The sequence below is a fragment of the Fopius arisanus genome, unplaced genomic scaffold (assembly GCF_000806365.1).
Source record: "Fopius arisanus strain USDA-PBARC FA_bdor unplaced genomic scaffold, ASM80636v1 scaffold00095, whole genome shotgun sequence".
Lineage (NCBI taxonomy): Eukaryota > Metazoa > Arthropoda > Insecta > Hymenoptera > Braconidae > Fopius > Fopius arisanus.
In genome coordinates, this window is record NW_011887834.1 from 406394 (window position 1) to 430833 (window position 24440).

Consider the following 24440-nt stretch of genomic DNA (forward strand, 5'->3'; position numbering starts at 1 on the left):
GTGAAGTGAATAATTGAAGCTCATCGAATTAATTCCGCCGCCAGACCCGGTCAGTCTGGCTTTTATATCGGAATAGCAAACAAGTGATTATCTATATATTGAGATGGTCCGCCCTAGTCCTGCGGCTATCACGCCTCTGGCGATTTTGATAGTTTGGTCCACGATTCAAGTGAAATCATTCCCAATTCAATCGATCGGCCAAGAAAATGATCGTCCAATTATCGGTAAGACTGATAATACCATTTACTGATTACTGGGTGTATAATTATATTTTTTGGTTGCCCTATAAGTGTACAATTTCATGTTTCCATATCGTTATCGTAAAATATTTCTTTTACTATTATGTTGTCGTTCAATTAAATTATTTCAGGAATTTTGGTACAAGAGCTTAGCGACTATATGATCAAAATGTACGGCGATGAACAAGAGAGTTACATAGCTGCGTCCTATGTAAAATCCGTCGAAAGTGCTGGGGCACGTGTAGTCCCGATATGGTAATACTTTCATTGTATGCAATGAATAAAGAGGAATAATTAAAAATGGTAATAAAAAATTATCTCATTAGGATTGGACAGCCGGCGACATATTACAGCGACGTACTGAGTAAAATCAATGGGTGAGGAATGCCATTCACTCCTGAATTTTTTATTAAGCTGTAACTCCGTTTTTTTTTATTCCGATAGAATTTTCTGGCCAGGAGGAGAGGCCGAGTTCGATAGATCCGGGGGATTTTCCGCCGCAGGCCAGATTATTTATAGGTGAATTCCTCGAACTTTTACAATTTTTTAAACTCAAATCTCTGGGGTTTTCTGTTTTTGTAGGATTGCCAGGGAGATGAATGACCGTGGTGATTTTTTTCCCATTTGGGGGACGTGCCTGGGTTTCGAATTGTTGACTTACTTAGCGGCTAATGGTGTAGAGCACCGAACCAATTGTTCAAGCAACAATCAAGTACTACCAATAATTTTCAAACCCAGTGCGTAAATAATCGAATGATATTCGGAATACGAAATACAGTATTTGCGTTGTTACACCGATTTTTTTTTCCAGACTTCACACAGAGTCGAATGTTTCAAAATGTTCCGCAAGATATCATCGATATTCTGAGAACCGAAAATGTTACCGCGAATTTCCATGATTACTGTGTGACGGAGGAGGTACTTGAGAATATTCTTTCCAATCAAATTTTTTTGATTGAATTAAACATTTTTTATTTCATTCAGGACATGGCGAAAGTTAATTTAACGGATTCATTTAGAATCATGTCCGTAAACCAAGACTCGAATGGATTAGAATTCATTTCAACATTAGAACACATCAATTATCCATTTTACGGAGTGCAGTTTCACCCCGAAAAAAATAATTACGAATGGGTTCGAAGGTCTGTTTTACCTCATACCAGAAATTCGATCCGTGCCAGCCAGTATTTCGTTGATTTTTTTGTGGATGAAGGTAATCAAATAAATGAGCCATTGCATATATTTCATACAGTTTATTCATTAATTTTCCATTTCAGCACGAAAAAATAAACACCACTTCTCTTCTCCTGAAGAGGAAATAAAAAATTTAATCTACAACTATATCCCTGACTACACAGCGGGACTTACAAAATCGGTATTCCAGCAGGTTTATTTTTTCAAGAAGCAGCCGAAGAGCATTTTGAAAGATCGGAGCACCTCCAATTCTTCAATTACAGCATGGGCTAATTAAATAATACGGGGTGATAATGAATACGATAGATTAAGAACAGTAAATTTATTGTACTCATTATTTTTCATGTAACCTTGTATCCTACATCAATAAAAAAATCTCTGAATATTTTGCAAATAACAAAACGTAATTATTGATTGAGCGTAATGATAGCAGTGATTAAACTTCCCAAGAGAATCAGATTATTACTGATGAGTTCAACTGCAGAATTTTGGCAATCCTCAATATTTTCAAACAACTTCTTGTAATCAATGATTGTTTGAATATTTGAGTTTTTAGGCCTCAATCCGACAGTTGTTTCTTTAAAAAGCATATCACGATGACCTATGAATGAATCATAGATTCTAATCGTTCGCCTGGCAAGTGATGTGTATCCCAACCAGGCTTCAAGTTTTAAGAGAGCGATAGTTGTATCCATGTTTTCAACCTCTCGATTGCTGGATCTCCCCACAACCTTGAATGAAAAGTGACATTGGAAAAAATTCCTCATTTCCTCATTGGTTCCTCAGTACCACATGAAAATTTTCAAAGATCATCAATTATCCCTACCTCGCTATCAATCGTAACAGACAGGGCACAATTTTCATCAGTATCAAAGCCAGGGTTAACAGCGAGACTCCCATTTTTACAGAATACTCTGTAGTCATTCTGATTGATGAGTCCCGCTCGCAACTCTCCGCCAATATTTTTTATCTCGACGAACCCAATGTCCCCCGGGCCTCGAAGACACTTCAAAACTCCCTCATCTCCATAGAATAAATTCTCCGAATTTGCAGAACACGTTGAATTGTTCTTCTCCAGGGGACATGAAGAGCAAAGCTGCTGAACTATTTCCACATTGGCGGCCACATCTGAATGATTGATATCATTGATTCCAGGAGTGCACGCCCCGGTGAATAAATTCGCCATTGCTTTTGGGTAATCACATGTGTCTGATATAATTTTATTGTTACGAGCAATATTAATCAGCGATAGCCAAGCAATTCCACCGTATTCTGGAAAGCAAGCGGTTTTTCCCTGCAAACTTTTTAAATTAGTAAATTGCGATAATGTGGAATTCTTCACCACTGCTATTATCGCGCTGTTCATAGTTTTAGATGGTTCAGCGTACAATATCGTCGTCAGGTTGAAAATCCTAGATAAAAAAATTTTATTTATCGGTGAATAATGAATCGATACAATAATTGCAAGTTTTATGAATTATTAAATAACAGGAAAAATGTCACCCACTTTCTGGCTAAATGTCCGTAGTTTGAATCGATGGTGATGATATCAGCGATATTCTCGTTTATCGCCCGGAGACATTCGAATGTGGAATTCGTCTCGACGCAAGTAAATTTGGGTTCGATACCGAGCAAAAGGGCCTCTTTTGCTATCCATCGGCACTTGCCGGTTTCTTCTGAAGAAATTGTACACCAACGAATTGTGCTTCCACAAGTTTTACCGGACAAATTGATCTCTCGCCCAGTGGTTAAGTAAGATCCAAGTGCCTGATCCTCGGTAAAATTACTGATTTGCCCTTCGTTTTCAAGGATCAGCTTCAGAGCCTGTGTCCAACTTCCAAAACTTTCATCAGGGCTCAGCCATTTTTTCAATGAGGAGACAAGTGCGGGAGTCAAATCCCTAGAGAAAATTGCAATATCATTTCAATTACGCCAGATTTTTATTTTTCAATGATTCCAAATAATCCTGAGATGCGCATTCATACTTCCTGGCAACAACTGCACTCCATGGCTGGGCAACCCATGTACAAGGCTCTGATACTGTCAAAGGTTTTAGTGATCCATTCGGGCAAAGAAATTGGAATCCCGGTCTGGTGACTCTCGGCTCCGGACCGGTCCGATTCACCTGCGTCGATTTCCATATGCTCAATATTTTTCACTTCTAAATAAAGCCCTCTCAAAATTATTTTTTTCTGCCCAACTCACCCCAAAGTATTGATAAACGTAATCATAGGCAGCGTATGCAGCTTTTCCTTTCCCAGATGTTAAACATTCGAGAGCTCCAATATGTCCATGATGTTCAGTGTTATAATAATCACAATCGCGACTATTATCGCAGAGTTCGCAAAGCTCTGGATATTTCTCCTCTAAAAAAAAACCGATAACAATAATATATTCGTATTGACGATTTACTGATAATTAATCCCTCACTCAGTCTTCTATTTTCAATTGCATCCTGAACCCATTTTCCAGGTCGACAAGCTTTTCCGAAAAAATTCCTCAGGTTAATGGCTTCGTTCTCCGCGGTGGATAAGTCAGCATGGCATTGATGATTCCATACTTTCCTCTCGAATGCTTTCAAGACATAGTCATTCCATAGTGAATTGGAAAATCCGGGGTGACACAATCCACCATTTTTTAGCCCCGAAAGACCTTCATTCGAGTTAAATGATTCGGGTACAACTACGACACTTTGAAAGTCGAATTCTCCTGCATAAATTATTGAGCTTGGTAATAAAAAATAATGAATTGAAAATAGGAAAATTAAATATGAGATTCTACTGACGGTCTGTCCTATCCTTGTGCCTCAATTGCGCAATCGGCTTGATTTCCTCTGGATAGAATTGATACGCCAGTAGAAGTTCTTCAGCATTAAAAACCCCAAAATCTGCGCGTCCCTTGACAATTTTAACAGCACATTCAGTTCGGTCTTTAACCCTTTCGCAGACAACATTGCTATGACTAATGGATAATGCACTGCACCACGAATCTGTGATCTCTTCAGGTGCACATAAGCGATCTGCATGTGAATCGAAAAATTTCTACTGAATTTGTAATAGTGAAATGAGGATGCAAATGGGATTAAACTTACAAGGTGGGCCTGCCCGTGTCGATCCTAACAGTAGGAGGATAATACTAATAATACACTTCATCTTCTTTTAATTTTTTAACAGGTCGAAGTAACTGATCGCGAGACACAAAATTTTCGCGTTTCCCAACGACTGCCTCGGTGAAATGAGGTATGGCGGGCGTAGGTACTTCACGCTGATAATATCGTGATAAGCTCTATTCTTTTACTTTACACATATAGATGTAAGTACGGATGTACATCGTTGATGCGTCATAGAGATTTAGAATTGCGGTCACACCTAAAAACAGTTTGATTCATTGTACAAACGGAGGAGATAATGATTACGAATGGTGAAACCTGAAATTCTGTGGAAAATCATATAATTTTATCGCGTCGTTATGGGGTATTCACTAAATAAATATATTAGACTGCGAAATTATTATAAACAATATATTTTCTATCGGAATTCATTGAATTGCTTGTTTTACAAAATTAGTGCAGCCTTGGCACGCGTAAACGCCACGAATTATCCCCGAAACTCGATCCGCAAGATTTTCTAGTATTTTTTTTGCATTCATTCACATTTATTTATGTTTAATCATGGGAATATTTATAAGGTTCGAAAGGGAGTGTTAGTGTGAATGTCGGTTGCTGAAATTCTTCCTTAAGATCCTGAAAAATTTTTAGAGAAATATTTTGAAAAAATTTTTTTTTATTCTTGAAAAAATTTTCGAAAAATTTTTTGAAAAATTGAGAAAAAATTTTTTTTTGGAAAATTTTTCCTCTCTCCCTTGGGGTGAGGTACTACGATGCCCCTGGGGTCACTCAAACCCCCAGAAGTGAGCCTCTACTTTAGTCAATCCTCTTTGAGGTGAACCGACCACCTGCAATTCCCAGGTAACGGTACAGGAATTTCGTGGACTGTGGCGCCAGGTGAGCATTGCAACAACTATCAACCTAGGCGAGGCCGACAGCATACCTGAAAACGATTCCTCTTACCCAGGTAGTCGTCGTAAAACATTCAATAACTAATATTGTTTCTGTGAATTCTCTCGCCACTGTGTTGATTGATTTATCCAAAAGACAAAAATAATCACTTTTTTATGTGCGTCGGCCAATATTTTCGCGTGCGTATCTCCCCACTGTGTCAGTTTCTGAAATTTTTTGAAAATTCTCCTCCTGCCAAGAATTCGAGATGGATAATTTCTTGAGTAAATGAGGTAATTTATTTATTTGATTTATTATTTATCATTAGTCTCACTGCAATGTTGCTTGCTATTTATTCAATATGTTATTTAATCAAGGGTTGCGTGTCATATTGTTGTGGTTGAATTCAATGCTTGAAGCGAAGAGTTTTTCGTATCCTTTCGGTGATTTCAATGCCTAGAGTGATAGTCTGTAGCTTTCTCACGACGCATCGTCCCACGGAGACCGAATAACTCCAACGGTATTTACCGGTTTTTTTTTTCCTGCTTTTCTCTTAGAATGTCATTTCAGGCTTCAACAACAATAAATTTTTCAGTGATTCGGTGAATCACGATTCAATAATGACAAATTGAATTCATACGAATGACGTCTCACCAAAGATCCGAATAAAGGGAAACAAATTCCCAACATTCGTTCAATTTCATATTAATTATCAATAATTCACACTTTCAGTTATTATTATCCGTCGCGATTACCATATTTGCGAGAAAAACTTCCATCAGGATCTGACATTTCAACAAGTTGTATTTCAAGTATAGTGCCAACCAGAGCAATGCTTTATCTCCATTTCCATCTCACTTTTAGCACCGGTTTTTAAACTTTTGCTGAAGGAAAAATATCCAGAAGAAACAACAATAAAAGGAGGTGATTATGAATTACGTAAGGAATCTTGTATCACAGCAGTGGAGTTGCTGCTTTCTCTGTCTGACCTCGATATCTGGTCGACGATACCTTTGATTCCTCCATGCTCTTGCTACTGTATACCAGTGAATATAGTTAGCACAATGAACAAATAAGTACCAAGATCCTGGATTGAGAGTCATGTCATAATTTCCATTCACTCAATCCTAAATTCCAGTCTTATGTCAATAGTCCAAGTCTTTGCGCACAAGGCCGACAATTTTTTTCTCGATCTCTTCCACACATTGTTCTCTTTGAACTTTAGCAATAAATTTAATTTCTATGTCGAGTATGTGATGATAACTATCGCGAGATAGCAATTATCCAATAGATCACCCCTTACAGCCAATTTTCTTTTTCCCCCACTGACGTTCAACTATGAACATTCGTCGAGTGATTTTTAACAAGAGTTGGACTTTCTAAAAGAACTAATACACTTTCCTTTAAAAAACCGCTTCATTTTTTACTGATTCAATGCATGCAATTAGAATGCAATTGATATTTTTCATTACTCAGCTATTTTCTTTCACTCTGGGGATCTGTCGAATTATTTCTAGTTAATTTTATCTGCATGATCTATTAAAACGTTTATAGCATAATTCCCCTGCCATTTGCATAACAACAATTAAAATAGGAATCTCAGCTCTCGAGTATGTGAGTAGCCACGTAATATTTCTTAAACTTTTTTCTCGTAGTTGAAACGCTATTTACGGTCATGCCGCCGTTTTCATTATTGATTTAATTTGTTCCTTTGCATTCTCCTTCACTCATAATCACTTCTTGAGTTTATAATTACTATTTTAAAAATCAATTATTATTTTCTTATCTTCTAAGGAAGTACATGCAGCATCTAAAGGCTTTACCGACAATCGTTCGAGATGAATGCAGAATGGCAAACGGTTAGTATAAATTTATTACGAAAAAAAATTATCATATTTATAATACATCCTTTCTAAAATCGATTCAAGTGAAATCAAAAATTCCTATAACTACTGGACGGTTATTCAAAAATTTTTGCTATTTGATTGGATGCACAATATATTGTAGCCACATAAGAGGAGATATGTGAAATGACTGAAAGATATTCACGTACGTGGGTTGTTTTACCCAAGAATAAACGCTTCGATGAGCATACAATTATCTCACTACAGGATTAATTAAAACAATCTACGCCACTGTGCAACAAGAGCAATAGTTGTGAGGAGAAAATACATTGGGCATCCAGTTGCACATCGAACATCCTCGCGGATGCATAAGATTCCTCTAACACCGATCAATTAAATTAAATTGAATTAATAATAATTGAATCGCAACGCGTATCCAGTGCAAATGGCTACTGTAGAAAAGACGCGATAAATGAATATAGAAATCGGTTGCAATCATAATAATGGACTTAACCCGGAGAGCTGATAATTTTTTTGACGCAGTGGCCCTTTGAGCTCAATAAAGTTGTGTCCCGAGTACTTAATGCGGTTAATCCGTGTGACACTTGAGAGAAATATTGAAAATATAAACTATAGAGACACTCGACGTAGCGGACCACACGCGGTGAATAATTAAACATTCAATAAATTCCTTCCAGACTTTTCCAAGTGTAATGACCTTTTTCAATTAACAATCGGGGATAACTTAAATCAGTATCATGATAAACGGAATTTGTGGAGGTGATGATTATCAATTTGAATTGTGTTAGGGATCAAAAATTCAATGGTCCTGGCTAGTGTAAAAAAAAAATAACAATTCAAGTTCCAAAGAGGCCAGTGGTACGGCCAATCCCGGTACCATCGCGTGCAATGACCTCGAAGTGAACGGAAGTGAGCTGGCTTGAGATTTTATACATATATATTCAAGTGTTGGTTGAGTTTCGATCGAGAGAAATATCTGAAATGATTACCAAGTGCAGAATGCCCCCAAAAATCACATCGCATCTCCAGTTAAATGTTTTCAACCACCTGATAAGATAGCATCTTCAAAATGCAGTCAAACATTAGAAAGACCTCCGGTGCCACTCGCCACATGTCAACAACTAGCCGAACAAGACAATGTTTAAAGTCTACCTTGAAACCGGAAGTATCCACTACCCCTAACCCGTTATACCATGAATGTGCATTGCATAATTCTTATGACCCGTATTTAAACATGCACGAGCAATCCATAGCAAGTGACACGATGGCAAGTTTTCACGATTGGAACCTACATAACAACTTCAAATGTAGATCAGAAATATCGCATACACCTAGAGCTGGAACATGCCGTCGGGCTATAATATCAAATCATCAAAGAAACGATGAAGGCCCAAATCATGAACGTCCGACGACATTACCATTTGCAAATAAAAAACACGGAAACGATCTCAATTGGAAAGACATCCCCGAATTTCGAAGAGTATCTCGTCAAGATATCCTAAATCGTCGGACTAGTTTACAATCGGTTCGTTCACCGCACGTTACGTTGCGCAGAAAATGTAATAGTCTACTTGAAAATAGACCGATAATGAATGAGAAGTCTTGCAGTAGAGTGAATGAATTTACCAAGACATCAAGTTTTCTTAAACATAAAAATCTACAGAAGAATGGGAGACCGATGAATTTTGGTACAGCGGAAAAAAAAATTAGTGGTACCAGATCGGTTGCCGATTTTTTGACAGCATCCAATACATTTAGGACAAGTGGTCAAGTGACAAAATCATCGACGCTGCCAAAAACTGGGCCTTCCACAGCTCATGAAAAAATAGAGAATCATTGTAGTCTTTCTACTAAATTTAAACAATCCGCTAATAGAGAAGCTCCCATCTATGGGAAAATCAGGAGACGACAATTGTCATTGCCTATTGTACCCAAATTACCTCCCTCAAGCTATTCAACGAATAGTTTAAAATTAGCGAATGGAATGGATAAATTTTCATTAGAGAAGAAAAAGGAAGACGAGGGAGTGAAATTGTTTGAGAGAAATCACCAGAAAAAAATATTTATTAAACCATTGAAACAATTTTCTACAAAGCAATCCATGAAAATGGATAGAATGAGTGAAGTTAAGACTGATAAAAAGCTAAAATCTCTCTCAGGTAGGAGTACTTCTGATGATAATTTCGAGAGCAAGTGGATCAGAAGAATCCCATGGAATTATCCAAGTGAAAATAAAACTTGGCACAATTTCACAAGAAATTCAACTAGATTCCATCCGACCCAAAAGAATTCAAACTGCTTCACCGTATCAAATCGTGTTTGTACTTTACCTCTTTATACAAAATCCTCAAAAAAATCTTCTAATTGGACTGCCTCCGGTGTTTCCTCAAAAATTCTCCCACGAGCAGACGACAAAGGCGAATGGAAAAACAAAAAATCGCCCAGTGAATTTTCCAATGAACAAAGTATCATCCCGAAAAAATGGATTACCAGTCATTCAAGATCCCTGAGTGATATTAACAATCACAGGCTGTCACCAGTTCCTTCGTCTTCGATTTTTGGATTATGCACTGGGCGGAGAAAAACACAATTTGGAAAGGAATCAAATGGAGGAAAACGCAGAGCATTCCACAAAGATCTCAAAGTTGCTGTGATGATGATAATTATTTCGAAGATTATTTCGTTTGTGGTTATTTTTAAAACTTAATTTTATTGGTTTTAGGGCGAACTGGTGTGGTTCGATCCGGGAGTCGGTCATGTATTACCTGGTGAAGTTGTTGAATATCACAGAGCTGCCAATGTTCTCTCCGTTCAAGCAGTAATTGCCGGCAAGGTAAAATTCGAGCTAAATACAGCTGATAAAAATGACATCGATGATCTAAAAAAAATAAAGACAACAAGTGGATTTCTCATTTCTCATTTCTTTTCTTTAATTCATTGATTTTCAATATGAAATTTCACAGAGCTCTGACTTTGATATTAAGATGTATTCAAATTCGCGCCGTAATGATATATATTTATTCTCACTTTCTGCGGAAGCGTTTGTATTCATAGAGAAAATAAAAATTTTAGCCGCAGACTTTTACTCTCACAAACCTGAGCGGAGTTAGACCGAGGCAAGATCTTGGGCAAAATGGAGTAGAAGATATGATTCAACTAAAGTGAGTCACACAATAAAATTTTATTATTTTTAATATTCTAAGATCCATTGAGACACACGATCGGATAAAATGCAATGTAATGATTTTTTTCTAGTGATCTGAATGAAGCCTCTCTACTATGGAATCTCAAAATTCGTTATGACAAAGAATTGATCTATGTAAGTTGAAAAATATAATACAGCAGAATCCCGTTGTAATTTTCAATTTCATTGCTGAATTTTGTATATTTATAAATTCTAGACCTACACTGGTAGTATACTTGTAGCCGTGAATCCGTACAAAATGTTTGACATTTACGGACTCGACCAGGTGAAATTGTACGAGGGAAGAATTCTCGGCACTTTGCCACCGTAAGTCCAAAAAAAAATAAATTATCGTGACGTATTGAAAGAACAGAAAAATGTAATTTTTATGTTTTAATGTAATTTCCAATAGTCACCTGTTCGCTGTTGGCTCCTCGGCCTACAGTCAAGTATCTACCGCCAATAATGCAACAGCAAATCAAGTTGTAGTAATTTCTGGGGAATCTGGATCGGGAAAAACGGAATCAACAAAACTCGTCATGCAATATTTGGCTGCTGTTAATCGAGCGCCAAGTAATTTAGTAACAGAACAAATTTTAGAAGCAGCTCCCCTGCTTGAAAGTTTTGGTAATGCCAAAACACTGCGAAATGACAATAGTAGTCGTTTTGGAAAATATTTGGAAGTCAATTTCCGAGACGGTATTATTATTGGGGGTCGAGTAACTCAATATCTCTTGGAAAAGAGTCGAATTGTCACTCAGGCACAGGACGAACGGAATTATCACGTTTTTTATGAATTACTTGCTGGTCTTGATCAGCAATTGAGAGATAAATATGGGCTGCTGACTCCGGATAAATATTTCTATCTTAATCAAGGTGGAAATTGTAAAATTGATGGAAAAAATGATACGGACGACTTCAAAGCTCTCTTATCGGCGATGCAAGTATTGGGCTTTACGTCTGAAGAGCAGGATACGATATTTCGAATGTTATCGAGTGTATTGCACTTGGGTAATGTATATTTTCATAGAAAGCAAATGAGACATGGCCAGGAAGGAGTTGAAGTTGGCTCAGACGTTGAAATACGGTGGGCAGCACATTTGCTGCAAATTAATACAGATGGAATAATTCGCGCTCTCACAACAAAAACAACAGAAGCGAGAAATGAAAAAGTATTGACTGCCTTAAACATTGATCAGGCATTGGATGCCAGAGATGCATTTGCTAAAGCACTTTACAGTTCCCTTTTCTCATGGCTCGTAGCACGTGTTAACCATATTGTCTACAAAGGTACTAAACACACGTCAGCAATATCGATTCTCGATATATTTGGATTTGAGAACTTCAGTGAAAACAGCTTTGAACAATTGTGTATTAATTACGCCAATGAAAATTTGCATTTTTATTTCAATAAACATATATTCAAACTCGAACAACAGGAATACGTGAAGGAAAAAATTGATTGGACAACTATAAATTACACAGACAATTTACCAGTTATACATTTGATAGCAAAAAAACCGGTTGGCATACTTCATCTTCTCGATGATGAGAGTAATTTTCCAAAGGCAAGTGATTTATCATTTTTAGAAAAATGCCATTACAATCATGCATTGAGTGAATTATACTCGCGTCCCAGAATGAATTCCGCGGAGTTTGCGATTAAACATTATGCTGGACAGGTTTGGTACAACGTTGATGGATTTCTTGACAAAAATCGTGACACTTTGAGACCAGATGTTGTTGAATTACTGATTGGTAGTAAAATTCAAATGGTCAGCAAAATGTTTCAACACGTGAGAAATTCCCATGAAGCCAACAAAACAATTAATAAACCAAATGGAAGATTTGTAACCATGAAACCAAGAACGCCAACAGTATCTGCACGTTTTCATGACAGTCTCCAACAACTTTTAGAATCAATGTCACAGTGCAATCCCTGGTTTGTTCGTTGTATCAAGCCAAACAATGATAAAGCACCGATGAAATATGACATGCCATGTGTATTAGAGCAATTGAGATACACCGGAATGCTAGAGACAATTCGTATTCGTAAAACTGGATATCCAGTGCGTCTGAATTTCGGTCAATTCGTTGAGCGCTATCGGTATTTAATGACAAATCGTCTACCTCGTGGTGCACCCAACAAAGAATTATGCAGAATTATTTTGGATAAAGCTGCACCTCAAAATGCCCATGATCAATATCAATTGGGTCTAACAAGAGTATTTTTGAGAGAATCATTGGAAAGAAATTTAGAATACAATCGAGCACTGATTCTCGAACGAGCTGCCATAACTGTTCAACGATATACAAGAGGCTTTCTTGCTCGCAGAAGATTCATCAATGCATCAAAGAGTACCATTTTACTTCAGGCAGTTTATCGCGGTTATCGTGATCGAAAAAAATATAATCGGCTGAGACATGGAGTTTTAATGGCTCAGAAATTGTGGCGCGGTAAAAAACAGAGGGAAAAATTTCTGGTGCTCAAGAAAGAAATGGCAAAGAGGGCTGAAATTGAAAAGGCAAGTCGGGAAAGAGCCAGGGCTAAACAACAAAGGGAAGAGCAAGAAAAAGCATCGAGAGCTGTCGCTGGAGTTAATCATCTTGAAATACCAGCGGAATTGGCATTTATTTACAGTAAACTCGATGATTGGCAACCATTGCATTCGGAAAGAAATCTGTTGAAAGTCGTAGGACCAGTTATAGTACCATCTCTCAATTACAAACTTCCCCTGGATATTGATCAATATCAATTTTCAAAGTTTACTAATATTTACTTCAAGAGTCACATTTTTGGAATGAAAAGGGAACCAATTAAAACTCCATTCTTGACGAAGGCAAGGGATCAGGATTACAGCGACTCCCTCATCATATTCAAAATGATTCTCAGATTTATGAATGAAAATAATCTCAGCGGGAAGAGAGAACACGCACTGGGAGATTACATTGTCAACAAAGGAATCATTAATGAAAAATTGAGGGATGAAATTCTCTGTCAATTGGCTAATCAAACTTGGAAAAATGATAACGATGTCAATAAAGAAAGAGGCTGGCTACTTCTGGCTAATTGTCTCTCGGCATTTCAACCGAGTTCGACTCTTTTCAAATATATTTTGAAATATGTATCGGATCATGCTTACGACGGCTACAAAGCCTATTGCCAGCGAAAATTACTCCAAGGTGAGCGCACACTGCTCAAAATAATGAATAACAATCAATTATCATTGCACAATATACCGAGGAATTATCCACCTTGTGTACTCGAATGGAGAGCCAACAGAAATCGAGTGAATATGGCTTTGAATGTTGGTTTTTATGACGGGGAAACGACCACATGTGCCATCAATTCGTGGACAACTTGCGAGGAACTGGCAAATCTAGCTGTTAAAAATCATGGAGTTGAAAATGAAGGCTGGACAGTAACCCTGTGGAATCAATTGGATGGTCCCGATGCAATTGTAACGGAAACCAATGGTTTTGATTATGTACTTGATATCATCTCTGAAATGGAATTGGCACCGGCATTTCCCGCGGCCAAACATATATTCCTCGAGCAGCGAAAGAACAGCAATATTCTTCCAATACAAAGGCGTGAACAAAATACCCAAACAATTATTCGTGATGCCGATAAGGACATGGATGCCATACGTGTATCCCCATCCGTATTGAAGACATTCCAGCCTTTGGATAAATCGTCACTGAAAATATCGGATAATGGTAATAAATCATTGGAACCGGAAATTTTAATGCCCAAACGACCAGCGGTACCACCACCTCAGCCACCTGCAGCTAAGTCGTCACCAACCAGAAAACAATCTCACGAGCCAATACTAGAGACCGTTAATTCCGGTGAAATAGGACTTTCTCGTCAATCGGCCCTGAATGATCGTTACTTCGATAAGGATAAACAACGGAGTAGAAGCTTAGACAATCTACTTCAATCTGAACTCACTCCACCTACGAATAAACTCACAAATCTTGGTCTCTCATCGTCGAAATTGAATGAACGTTATCACAGTCTAGAGAGAATTGGGGAAAGCTCAGTGGTATCTAATTCTGAATACATGACTAGAAGTGAGGTATCACAGGAGCGAAAATACAGCAGAATAGGTAGAAGTACAGAGCCAAATATTGTGGAAGAAGAAGATGTTACGATTGATTTTGAATATCCAGATATTCAATCAGTCAGTCAAACGGGAAGATCTGAGGATGATAAAAGTAGTTACATAAGATCACAGACTCGTTTTATCAAATCACAGTATCCAGGAAAAAGGGCTCACCCCGGAAGTCAGTCTAGTCGTGCTTATATTGAAAAAAGTGAATACGGAGTGAAATCGTCAGCCATGTCAGATACAAGTGAAGCGCCTTCATTGGCATCTCACGTACGACGTGTAAGAGTACCCAGTCAAGCTTCGGATGTCGATCAATTTCTCGATGAACTCTTTATGCCAGTTCTCGATGGAAATCTCGATGAATTGTCGGATGCCAGAAGTCTCGCGGCAAGTATAAAGGGTACTATTACCCCACAAACACCAATTTCGAAAGATTCAGACGATAATAATTTCGAGAAATTTATGGATTCAATGACTGGTCAAGAAAAATCATCGTACAACGCAGCTTTGTCCCCTTCGAATTTATCGCGTTTAATAAAAGGAGGTGGCAATATGGATATACCCAATCAAAACAACACTTTCAACTACAGTCCATTGTCTCCAGGTATGATGTCATCATCAATGCTGATGCCGGTATTTTCACCGCCTCCGCATCAGCAAATGTCAACACCCAGTCAGAATCCAAGTATGAATATGGGTTCTGGATTTATGCCCATTCCCATATACAATATGCAGGGATTGAATTTGCCACAATATCCCAACTCGCCACCAAGTAATCAAAACGCCGATATGGTCGCCTACCAACAAAATCTTCAACGGGCTTTCCTTCAAAGTGCCATGGCTCAAAATCTTCAAATTCAACAGCAACTTCTAGCCCAAAATCAAGCATTTCAACAGCTCCTCGTGCAAAATGGCACACAGTCATTATCTCTCATCGAAAATGAACCCGGTAAGCATCAGAATACAACAAATCCCGGTAATCAATTGGAAACAGTAACGGTGAAGGCGCAAATCCACCGATCCCAGAGTCCACCGAAAAAAAATTCAGATATAACCCGAAAAACAAGTGTGGAATATGGAGCTAGGAAGATAAGTGTTGATCGAAAAGCTGCCACGTCGACTCCAGAATTAAAACGGACAAGTTCCGGGCGTACGAATATTCAAAGTAATTTTACAAACGTTCTGAGTGAATTAAAAAATAGAAAAACAAGTGTTGATAATAATCAGAGTCTCATAAGCGGAAAAGGAGTGCCACCACCACCTCCAATGCCTCCACCCCTTGATGCACATGATCCCTCGGAGTCGCGACCATTCCTGGATCCATATGGCCGAGCTAAGACAGTGAGAATTGGAAAATGGAGATGGCCACCCCCTAGTGATCAAAATGACAGCCAAAGTCAGGACAGTTTTATGGAATTCAAAATGAGACAGCACCAGCAGCAGAGAAAAATTACTCCTCAATATCAAGAGTACAATCAAGGTAATGGAGATACCAGTGTGCATGGCCAAGGGGATGGCTCTGTTGATTGGGAGGAATTTGAAATTGATAACATAATTTCTAAATCTCAAATTGATGAGAGTACCATTATTGAAACAACGACAACAGCTATTCATATTCATGGGCACAAGGAAGAGTCTGAGAAAAAGAAGAGAAAATCAAAATCTGCACTGGAAGTGGGAGCGCACAGGCCATCACCGGGAAGTATTGGTAAATTGAAGCTCAGTTCCGAAATGAGACAGCGATTGGAAAAGGTTACTGCCAATCACAGCGTCAGATCAACGAAGACAAGTGAAAAACCAGCATTACCAAGGGATGAGATCAAGATCAATCGGATTGAGGACAATCGAAAACTACTGCTTCAACAACAATTGACCGGGAGATGGGATGATTATGCATCAACCGCGGATGATGCACAGAGTACGACTTCCAAGGGTACAACTGAAATGTTGACTCAAGCTCAAGTGGTTCGAACGCAAATTGAACGAATGGAATGTCGTCCAATACCTCCACCACCTCCAATATCACCTCCACAGACTCAGAGCCCTCAAAATGGAAGCATATACACCAATAACAACAACAATATCAATAGTAATAATAACAATCAATCGAGTGGATTACTATCCTCACAATTGTTGCCTCCTTCCATCGAACCGAAAAATAATCGAGACAATTTCCATTCATCGCCAGATGCAGAATCACATAATCATTTCAATAATCCCAATATGTTTAGTCAGAGTAGAGACATATTTGCTTTGCAACACAAATCGAAAAAATCTCATGGCAAAGATACGGCGGACTTGGGGAGTACAACGAAAGACGATAGAAGTTGTGATTTCGATTTACACCGAGACTTGAACTCGGATATTTTTGACAAATTCTCACGAGACATGTTTGACTCTGGGAAACGAGATTCCTTCAGAACAAGTCGTGATTTATCACCAAAATCTCGTGACAGTTTTGGCCTGCCGTCCTCACGGGAGTTCGGTGTTGTACCAAACACGAGGGAATCGTTTGTCGTTGCAAGGCAAAGCTTCAAAAAAATTGAAGCAGACAGACGATCCAGCATTGCGTCAACCCATCGCACTGACAAATTGGAGAGAATAGAAATTGAAGAGTGGCCAGAATTTTTAAAACCCGTTCTTCCACCTGCTGATAAACCGGATATTGAAAAAGCACAGGAAATCACGGATACAAAACTCTATCCCCTCACCACCAATACCCATTTTACTTATAATCGGGTTTCATGGACCCTCCGGGTAAAAAAAGAAGTATTTGCGCCCAATGAAGTCCTGTCAAGTCCTTTGGCACTTCATTTAGTCTTTTGTCAAATTGTTTATGATGTTTTGGCAACCAGTAGTATAAAAATAACTAAAGAAGAACGCCAGAATATGATCAAACTTCTCCATAACTACGGAGTTACACTGGAAAACCTCCAAAGCACTCACCATAAAATCACAATAAAAAAGAATGTAGTGGATATAGCTAAGCAGTGGTCTCTGTACTTTTCCCGAATTTTTCCAGTTTCTGTGAGTAATAATTTTCATTTCATTTACCCTGCCGCACACATTTGTCGGATTTTTGCAGACGGAAAGAATTTTTTGTATATTCTCTTTCAGATTGGACCTCAACAACCAGACGCTGAGCACGTGGCCATTTCCCACAGTGGTTTAAAATTATTAAAACGACACATGTCAGGAGAATTGGTGATTTTAGAAACACTGACTTTGGAGGACATTGTATCAGTTGGATCATCAAAACCTAGCCTATGTACATTAACTATTTCCTCCGGTGTTCGTCTGCCGTTGCATACGAGTCGTGCCCCTCAACTCGCTGAAATGATTGCCAATTACATTCGTGTGGTATGTAACAGCTATTTTATCATTTTTCCTCATTTTTTAACGGTTATCAGCATGTAAATTTCAACCAGCGGTATTATATTCCCCTGAAGTAACTCTTCCGGTAGCGTACACGGAAAAGGCGTTCACCTTCATTCATCTGTGAAATTCAGTACATGAAGAGAAAAACAGATATTCTCGACAACGATTCCGGGAATGCGATTAATATATTCTATTATGAGATATAAATATGAATTAAAATCCGTTGAAATTCAATTAACGCCCACGGAAGTGACGAAAAAAAAAAGGGAAAAGAAAAAGACACTATGTCATTCCCAACAATCCGTGACCAACAGGTGGTTCAACGGTTCAAGTCCAAGAGAGCGTTGTACCATTGGGTCTCCTTAACTCATTAAACCGTTATTTATACCATTCGTATACATATCCTCTGACCCCTCAACCTCGATAGGTAAAATTAAGAATAAAAAGCCGGTTCACATGAAAGTCACCAGCCTAAAAAAATGCGCAGGATTTCATAATTCTTTTCTCAAATTCGTTCAATTCAAATTCCTAACACCGCGGAATTCGTCAGTGTGCGTACAATAATGAATGATCTTGCCTTCCCCGCTGGATACTCCAATTATCGATCATGCAACCCATGGTATATCGACCTGGCCTCGATATGACTTGACTGCAATACACCTATGCATCACGCTGAGAAGGGAAAAGAATGCAATCCACTCAAATGAATATGACCAACAACCACACGAAGCGAATATTTATCCTCTTTTTTTATTGAGCAATATTAAGCAATCTGCAATATTCTGCCGGTGGTTTAATATTTATTTACAAAATATATCACTCGAAGATGCTAGATTACTACCGGTAGAAATTATAATCAATCTCTAGAGATAGCGATAATATGGAGAGCCATGGATATGATCGACGATGGGGAGAAAAGTCATCAACATCTCATGTCTTATTTACCTAAATAAGACTTGATAAAATTTCATCTTGTATACCTCTGGAGGTAACCGCATTCTTTCGCCAGTCCTGTTCCACGTGTACGTCTATACCCGTAGTAAATATATCTGGTGGGGTACGACCCAGATAACAGTCTTTCGAAGGCCTCACTAAGGTACGGACGATGGTTTCCTACAGAGTTTTAAACATATATCTATCCCACGTTCGGTTCAGTCTCAGGTGGTACTCCGTTATGGGATAGTAATTTCAACCGGGCATTTCACATTTATCTTTTTCATTTTTTTTCCTCAAAATGATGAGTTACCAATCAAAGTGAGTGACCCTATGGAAATATTCCACGAGTGAGAGACGATCATTTATCCAGCAAATTATTTTGTTTACATTTTGTTTTTTATTTCTATTTTTATTTTCTATTTTTTTTTTTGGATATTGTGATTTTTGATATTGTGACTAGGAAAATCCAACGCGAGCAGTTTAATAGTTGAAGAAATGAATTCATGATTCATGATGAATTTTTAATTAATTGATTTTCAATTTTTTTATGAGAATCGAGTACTTTGGCTTTGACAGGAATGTTTTATACGTTTCTCATTCATAATATAGAACTCTTTTCTAAGAGAGTTTCTTAGGAGTACATAATTATAATCCGAGTAGTATCAATTGTTGTTGGTACATTGAAACCTCCCACGGACATTTTTTTCTCATCGTGAAGGAAGAATAGAGAAAAAAGCATGGAAATAATGACGTTTGAGAGTTGTGAAGAATTAGAGAGAATGGGGAAAACTTTTGCTACAAATTGCTTTTAGATTAGCCTAGTTCAATCAATGTTATTACCATTTTCCCTCCGTTGAATAGAGAAATGAAAAGATTTATGTCGAGCAAAAGTGAATAGATATAGAAACCAGGTGATAAATCAAATTTATTTTGGCTTTTGTGGGATAAAATGATCGTTTCTCGACCTGAAATCGCCGAAAAATCTGAAAGTGATGTGATTTTTATACGCAGTGATGGATTCCATTGTCGATTGTATGCAATTGAATAGTTAAAAAAAAGACTCGATAATGGAGCACGAAATATCGGAGGCAGAGGGAATATTCTCTCGTCGTATGATCGCAAATTGGGAAGAATTACCTCAAACTTTACGTCGTAATCAGACGTATCGGCCAGATATTCTCAGTCAGTTTACAGATGCCTCGGAATGTTTAGAATCTGAATTTACTGACTTGAGTAGCGAAGAAAAAGCCCCGAATTTTCAAAAAATTGTAAAACGCTCGGAGCTGCTGCGAAAATATGAAATTCACGAGGTGAAACGAGATTCATCGAATCATGTGTGGAGAAATCCTCAAAATAAAATATCGTCACATGAAATTCCGGACCGAGTAAAACCAAATTTTCCAAGTATGGTAATCAAGACGGAATACAGGAGTCTATGCGATCCAGTGCGAAAAACAAATTCCCCGGACAGTCTTTTTTTCAAATCATCCGATTCAGAGAGTAGCGATGGAGGCGGACACACCGACGATTCAGGTGCAATTTCTGATAATCAATTACCAGGTTACGATGGGAGGAGCATTAAAATTGGAATGAATAGAATTTCATGTCAAAAGTCTGGTAAAATCCAAAATAATAACGAATCTCACAATCGAAATTCGTCCGGGTGCGAAAGCCGATTGGACATGAATAAAAATATCTCTCATGAGGTTACCACAAAAAAAAAAGATGTTTATATTAAAAAATTGGATGGCATAACCGGACAAATCGAGAAATCCCATAAACACATTTCCTTGATTCAGAGTAGTTGCAAATACGAAAATATTCCACGCGTCGATCTGTCGAAAGCTCTTTCCAAAAATCACTCAAAGTCGTCACAAGTGCAAAAACGTCAGCCAACAGTTGAAGAATTGAGAATGGAAATTGAACATGAATTGACAAATGGCGCAAAATCTCCATCGTCATGCGATGATGACAAGAATATTCAGAGGGCTAATTCGAGTCGTCGCAATTCTCAAGATTTTAGAATTGACGGATTTTTTTATAGCATTCACGATAAGAACACTTCAAAAAGCAAAATCGAAACGATGACTCAAGAAAAACAGAGTAATAATAAATTGAGTGTGCGAGAGATTTTGAAGAGATTTGAAGAGTTAAGAATGAACAATCAAGCTCAACAGCAACTAGAAGAGAAAAATGCCGATAAAACTGTCGTAAATCTGCCAGAAACCGTTGGAGGAATAAATCAGGTTGATAAAGTAATTATAAAAAATATGCTCGGATTTCATATCTTCTCATTCCATAATTTCAATCCGAATTGAACATTAAAATAATTATCAGTTACATCAATCCATGAAAAAATTCACACGTGCATCTTTCATTTTTTATCATGACACCAAAAGAGTCGAGATTAAAAATATATCGATGAATTGATTGGATTGATTTCAGGTTGAACAGAAGCCTTATATGAAGATTCAGCATGAGAGTCATGTATCTCAAATATCGAAGTCCATTCAATCTCAAGCAGATCACCTGAACTCTCACCAGAATCACAGCCAGAGCCATAATCCGTCGAATCACGGTAATCGCGAGAACAGTCAGATAAATCGAAAAGTTGCCCATTCAGTTGCTGCACTCCAGACAAACGCTAGCCATCCCAAAAATCAGCGTAACAGTCAGCATCATAATGGTCAGAGTACAGAGTGGCGACAACCAGAGGAAATAAATAAATCTAATGAAGAGAGCTTCTACGAGAGCGGACCAGTGATCAACGATGGGAAACATTCACTTCTGCAGTATGCCATATTGAATTTCCGCCAGAGTACAGAGAAGTACGTCATATTTTTCGTCTTACCACTTGCTTTTTTTTTCTTCATAACTGTACAATTTTTTTCTACTCTTTTTATTGCAATTGAGGAATTATAGCTAGCGTTACATTCTGTACGCACTAATTGTACCGAATTAATTTTATTTGAGGTACGACAGTGTGTAATCTGCAAAGTAGAAAAGAGGAAAAAAAACATGAAACATTAATTTGCAACTTTCACGTGGAAAATCCATGGGATTTCAAAGCATCGCGTGTCAGACCGATGGTTTCCCTATTTCCGGGGGAATTAAAAAAAAAACTAACTCTGACAATTTGAATGAAAGTCAAATTCACGGTGCATTGAGAATATGACAACTTGCAATAACAATTTTTACAATGCAAATAATATATGGTACGTGATAGAATCGGAGGAGGTCAATGACCTTTCCAGCTCTGTCCCAAATACATCGATCTGTCGTTCCCCGACTTTCACATGAAGACAGACGTTAATCATCATTATTCCTATATGAAAAATAAATCCATTTTTTTCGCAATTCATCCTTTCTTCGTTCCCCGGCGCTGGTCTCTGACAATCTGTAGTACTCATGCGATCGCATGAATGAGACCAACAGAAATGGGAAAGTACCCATTGAATTGTCCCCTCAGTGATCAATATTTGTGACGAATTTTTAAAGTGACAAGGTTTTTTTGTCGTGCTCCTCTTTTTAGATTCGAAATGATGAAAACAGCCGATGGATCGATAAGTGGTTCCCTCAAAGTAATTGAGTCATTGAAGAACAAAAAAAAAGGTAAAAAGGCAAAGGGTCATCATGATGGTACCGAGTGGACATGGAAAGAGCAAGTTGATCTCGTGAAATTCTCGCAAGTGCCAATAGAGCAGAGTCTTCTCCGCCTTGAAGGCGAAATGAGTTCTCTCGCGGCTGAGTGTTTCTTGTGCCTCATGAGGTACATGGGTGATCAACCATTGCCTCCGAATATGAGTGAAGTCAACTGTGTTTATACAATCCTGATGGTGAGTGAAATCAACGACAACTTTCTAATGTTTTCCTATTGAGCTAATCCGTGTTTAAAATCGCCACAGTCAGTTCCATCAGATTAAAACTCAAATGGAGATACTTCTATTGCCGTTTTATTTTTTTTTTCATTTCACTTTTCCGGCTGGATGCCTTTTAATAATATCTACGCGAATATTGCGCAGAGAAAAATCACTTTTATCCACACGGCAATTATTGTGATTAATTTTTCTTTACAGCACTGTCGCGGATACGAACCACTGCGTGATGAGGTTTATTGTCAATTAATGAAACAAACGACTAATAATAAAAGTCCCAATCCTGACAGCTGTCAGAGGGGATGGAGACTTTTCAGTATCGTCGCTGCGTATTTTACGTGCAGTGAGGGCTTGAGACCATATTTAATTAAATATCTCGAAACAGCAGCGTACGATAAACGTCGTGCATACCACGGAACTGCGACAGTTTGTCTACAAAATTTGAGAAAAACCGTCAAGTATGGTGGAAGGAAAAATGTTCCCAGTGTCGAAGAAATTATGGCTATAAGTGCCGGTAGAAATGCCAAGAGACAGATTTATAGATTGTCGGGTGGAACAGAAAGAGTCATCAATACCAAATGCACTACTGTCGTTCAAGTTAGTTTTTCTCCCGTTACATGGTATTCACGGTCTTATAAATTTCATATATTTTTTTAATCTTTATATTTTTGCAATACTAAGGATGTCATCGAGGAAATGTGCAGTGTCATATCAGTGAGGAATCCCCACGAAATGGATGAATTTTCATTATATTGTATTGTTGATGGTGATGCTTTCACCATGCCCCTGGCCAGAGATGAATATGTGCTTGATGTGACAACGGGACTTCATGAGAATCATCAAGTTTTCTATTTATTATTCTGCAGGTGGTTACCTAACTTATTCCTCTTTATGCTTTTCTTCCGTTTGATATTTATTCAGGTATTTATTTTCGCAGATCTGTATGGTATTATCCACTCAGGTTGGACGCCGCACTCTATATCGAAGTAGTTTTCAATCAAATTGTCCCAGACTATCTAGAAGGATTATTGTTAGTAATTCCTGGAGAACATTTATCTCAAGAGATCATTGTGAGTCACATTAATTTTCAAAAATTCTCTTTCCCTATTGTTCGGGAAAAATTTCGAAATTTTTTCACTGGAGAATTTAAATTTCATTACAAAATAATGACTCATTTACAGTATGACATGGCTCAAATAGCTGCACTCCTGCATAGAATAGCCGAAAAACCGCATGAGCCAACAACGAAAGAAATCAAATATCTTCTACCAAAACCAGCATTAGGCTTGCGCGAACCTCGTCCACAAAAATGGGGTAATATGGTTCAACAGGCGTGGAATAATATACAGGAAAACACTTCGGCCATATGCAAAGCTCAAGTGCTTGGTAAAGCATCACAATAACTTGACCCCCTCATTTTATTTTCAATCACTCATGTCTAACCGAATTATTTTTATTACTCAATTAGAAATTCTATCGAAATGGCCCTTATTTGGATCAAGCTTCTTCGGTGTAACACGAGTGCCTGAACCTGGCAAAGAAAAAGTTGGCGATCACATTTTGGCCCTCAATCGTCATGGAGTTCATTTCATTGATTCAATTACACATGTGAGTAAAATAAAAAAAATCTCAGAAGGTTGCTCAAGCTTTCTGTGTT

At 38.0% G+C, this 24440-nt stretch overlaps 3 protein-coding genes across 3 annotated transcripts in view; 2 read left to right on the forward strand and 1 right to left on the reverse strand.

The window, feature by feature from the left end:
* The first annotated feature begins 35 nt into the window (after positions 1-35).
* LOC105270830 (gamma-glutamyl hydrolase-like) lies at positions 36-1808 on the forward strand. Its single transcript, XM_011312024.1, has 8 exons — positions 36-224; positions 371-494; positions 566-616; positions 684-758; positions 822-976; positions 1051-1157; positions 1224-1452; positions 1517-1808. The coding sequence occupies exons 1-8, from the start codon at positions 104-106 to the stop codon at positions 1708-1710; spliced, it is 1056 nt and encodes a 351-aa protein (XP_011310326.1). The 5' UTR covers positions 36-103; the 3' UTR covers positions 1711-1808.
* Positions 1741-4682, reverse strand: LOC105270829 (transferrin). Its single transcript, XM_011312023.1, has 8 exons — positions 4525-4682; positions 4219-4452; positions 3864-4142; positions 3639-3799; positions 3419-3558; positions 2941-3333; positions 2260-2845; positions 1741-2164 (listed from the first exon to the last, which is right to left on the reverse strand). The coding sequence occupies exons 1-8, from the start codon at positions 4583-4585 to the stop codon at positions 1841-1843; spliced, it is 2178 nt and encodes a 725-aa protein (XP_011310325.1). The 5' UTR covers positions 4586-4682; the 3' UTR covers positions 1741-1840.
* An 846-nt stretch (positions 4683-5528) lies between these two features.
* The window catches only part of Myo10A (Myosin 10A), a 21168-nt gene continuing 2256 nt past the window's right edge, over positions 5529-24440 (forward strand). The window contains exons 1-15 of the mRNA XM_011312026.1: positions 5529-5723; positions 7225-7289; positions 10018-10128; positions 10368-10456; positions 10551-10614; positions 10697-10806; positions 10892-17621; positions 17712-17954; positions 21354-21736; positions 22441-22744; positions 22985-23380; positions 23465-23649; positions 23721-23853; positions 23965-24169; positions 24252-24391. Coding sequence (XP_011310328.1) covers positions 7269-7289; positions 10018-10128; positions 10368-10456; positions 10551-10614; positions 10697-10806; positions 10892-17621; positions 17712-17954; positions 21354-21736; positions 22441-22744; positions 22985-23380; positions 23465-23649; positions 23721-23853; positions 23965-24169; positions 24252-24391 — 9114 coding nt within the window. The 5' untranslated portion in view covers positions 5529-5723; positions 7225-7268. The remainder of the gene's footprint in view (positions 5724-7224; positions 7290-10017; positions 10129-10367; positions 10457-10550; positions 10615-10696; positions 10807-10891; positions 17622-17711; positions 17955-21353; positions 21737-22440; positions 22745-22984; positions 23381-23464; positions 23650-23720; positions 23854-23964; positions 24170-24251; positions 24392-24440) is intronic.

Coding starts and splice junctions, on each gene's coding strand:
- LOC105270830 (XM_011312024.1), top strand. CDS start 104: ATGGTCCGCCCTAGTCCTGCGGCTATCACGCCTCTGGCGATTTTGATA. Junction 977..1,050: donor ACCAATAATTTTCAAACCCA/GTGCGTAAATAA, acceptor TTTTTTTTCCAG/ACTTCACACAGAGTCGAATG. Junction 1,158..1,223: donor ATTACTGTGTGACGGAGGAG/GTACTTGAGAAT, acceptor TATTTCATTCAG/GACATGGCGAAAGTTAATTT.
- LOC105270829 (XM_011312023.1), bottom strand. CDS start 4,585: ATGAAGTGTATTATTAGTATTATCCTCCTACTGTTAGGATCGACACGG. Junction 3,559..3,638: donor ACGTTTATCAATACTTTGGG/GTGAGTTGGGCA, acceptor AAATCGACGCAG/GTGAATCGGACCGGTCCGGA. Junction 3,334..3,418: donor AGTGCAGTTGTTGCCAGGAA/GTATGAATGCGC, acceptor AATTTTCTCTAG/GGATTTGACTCCCGCACTTG.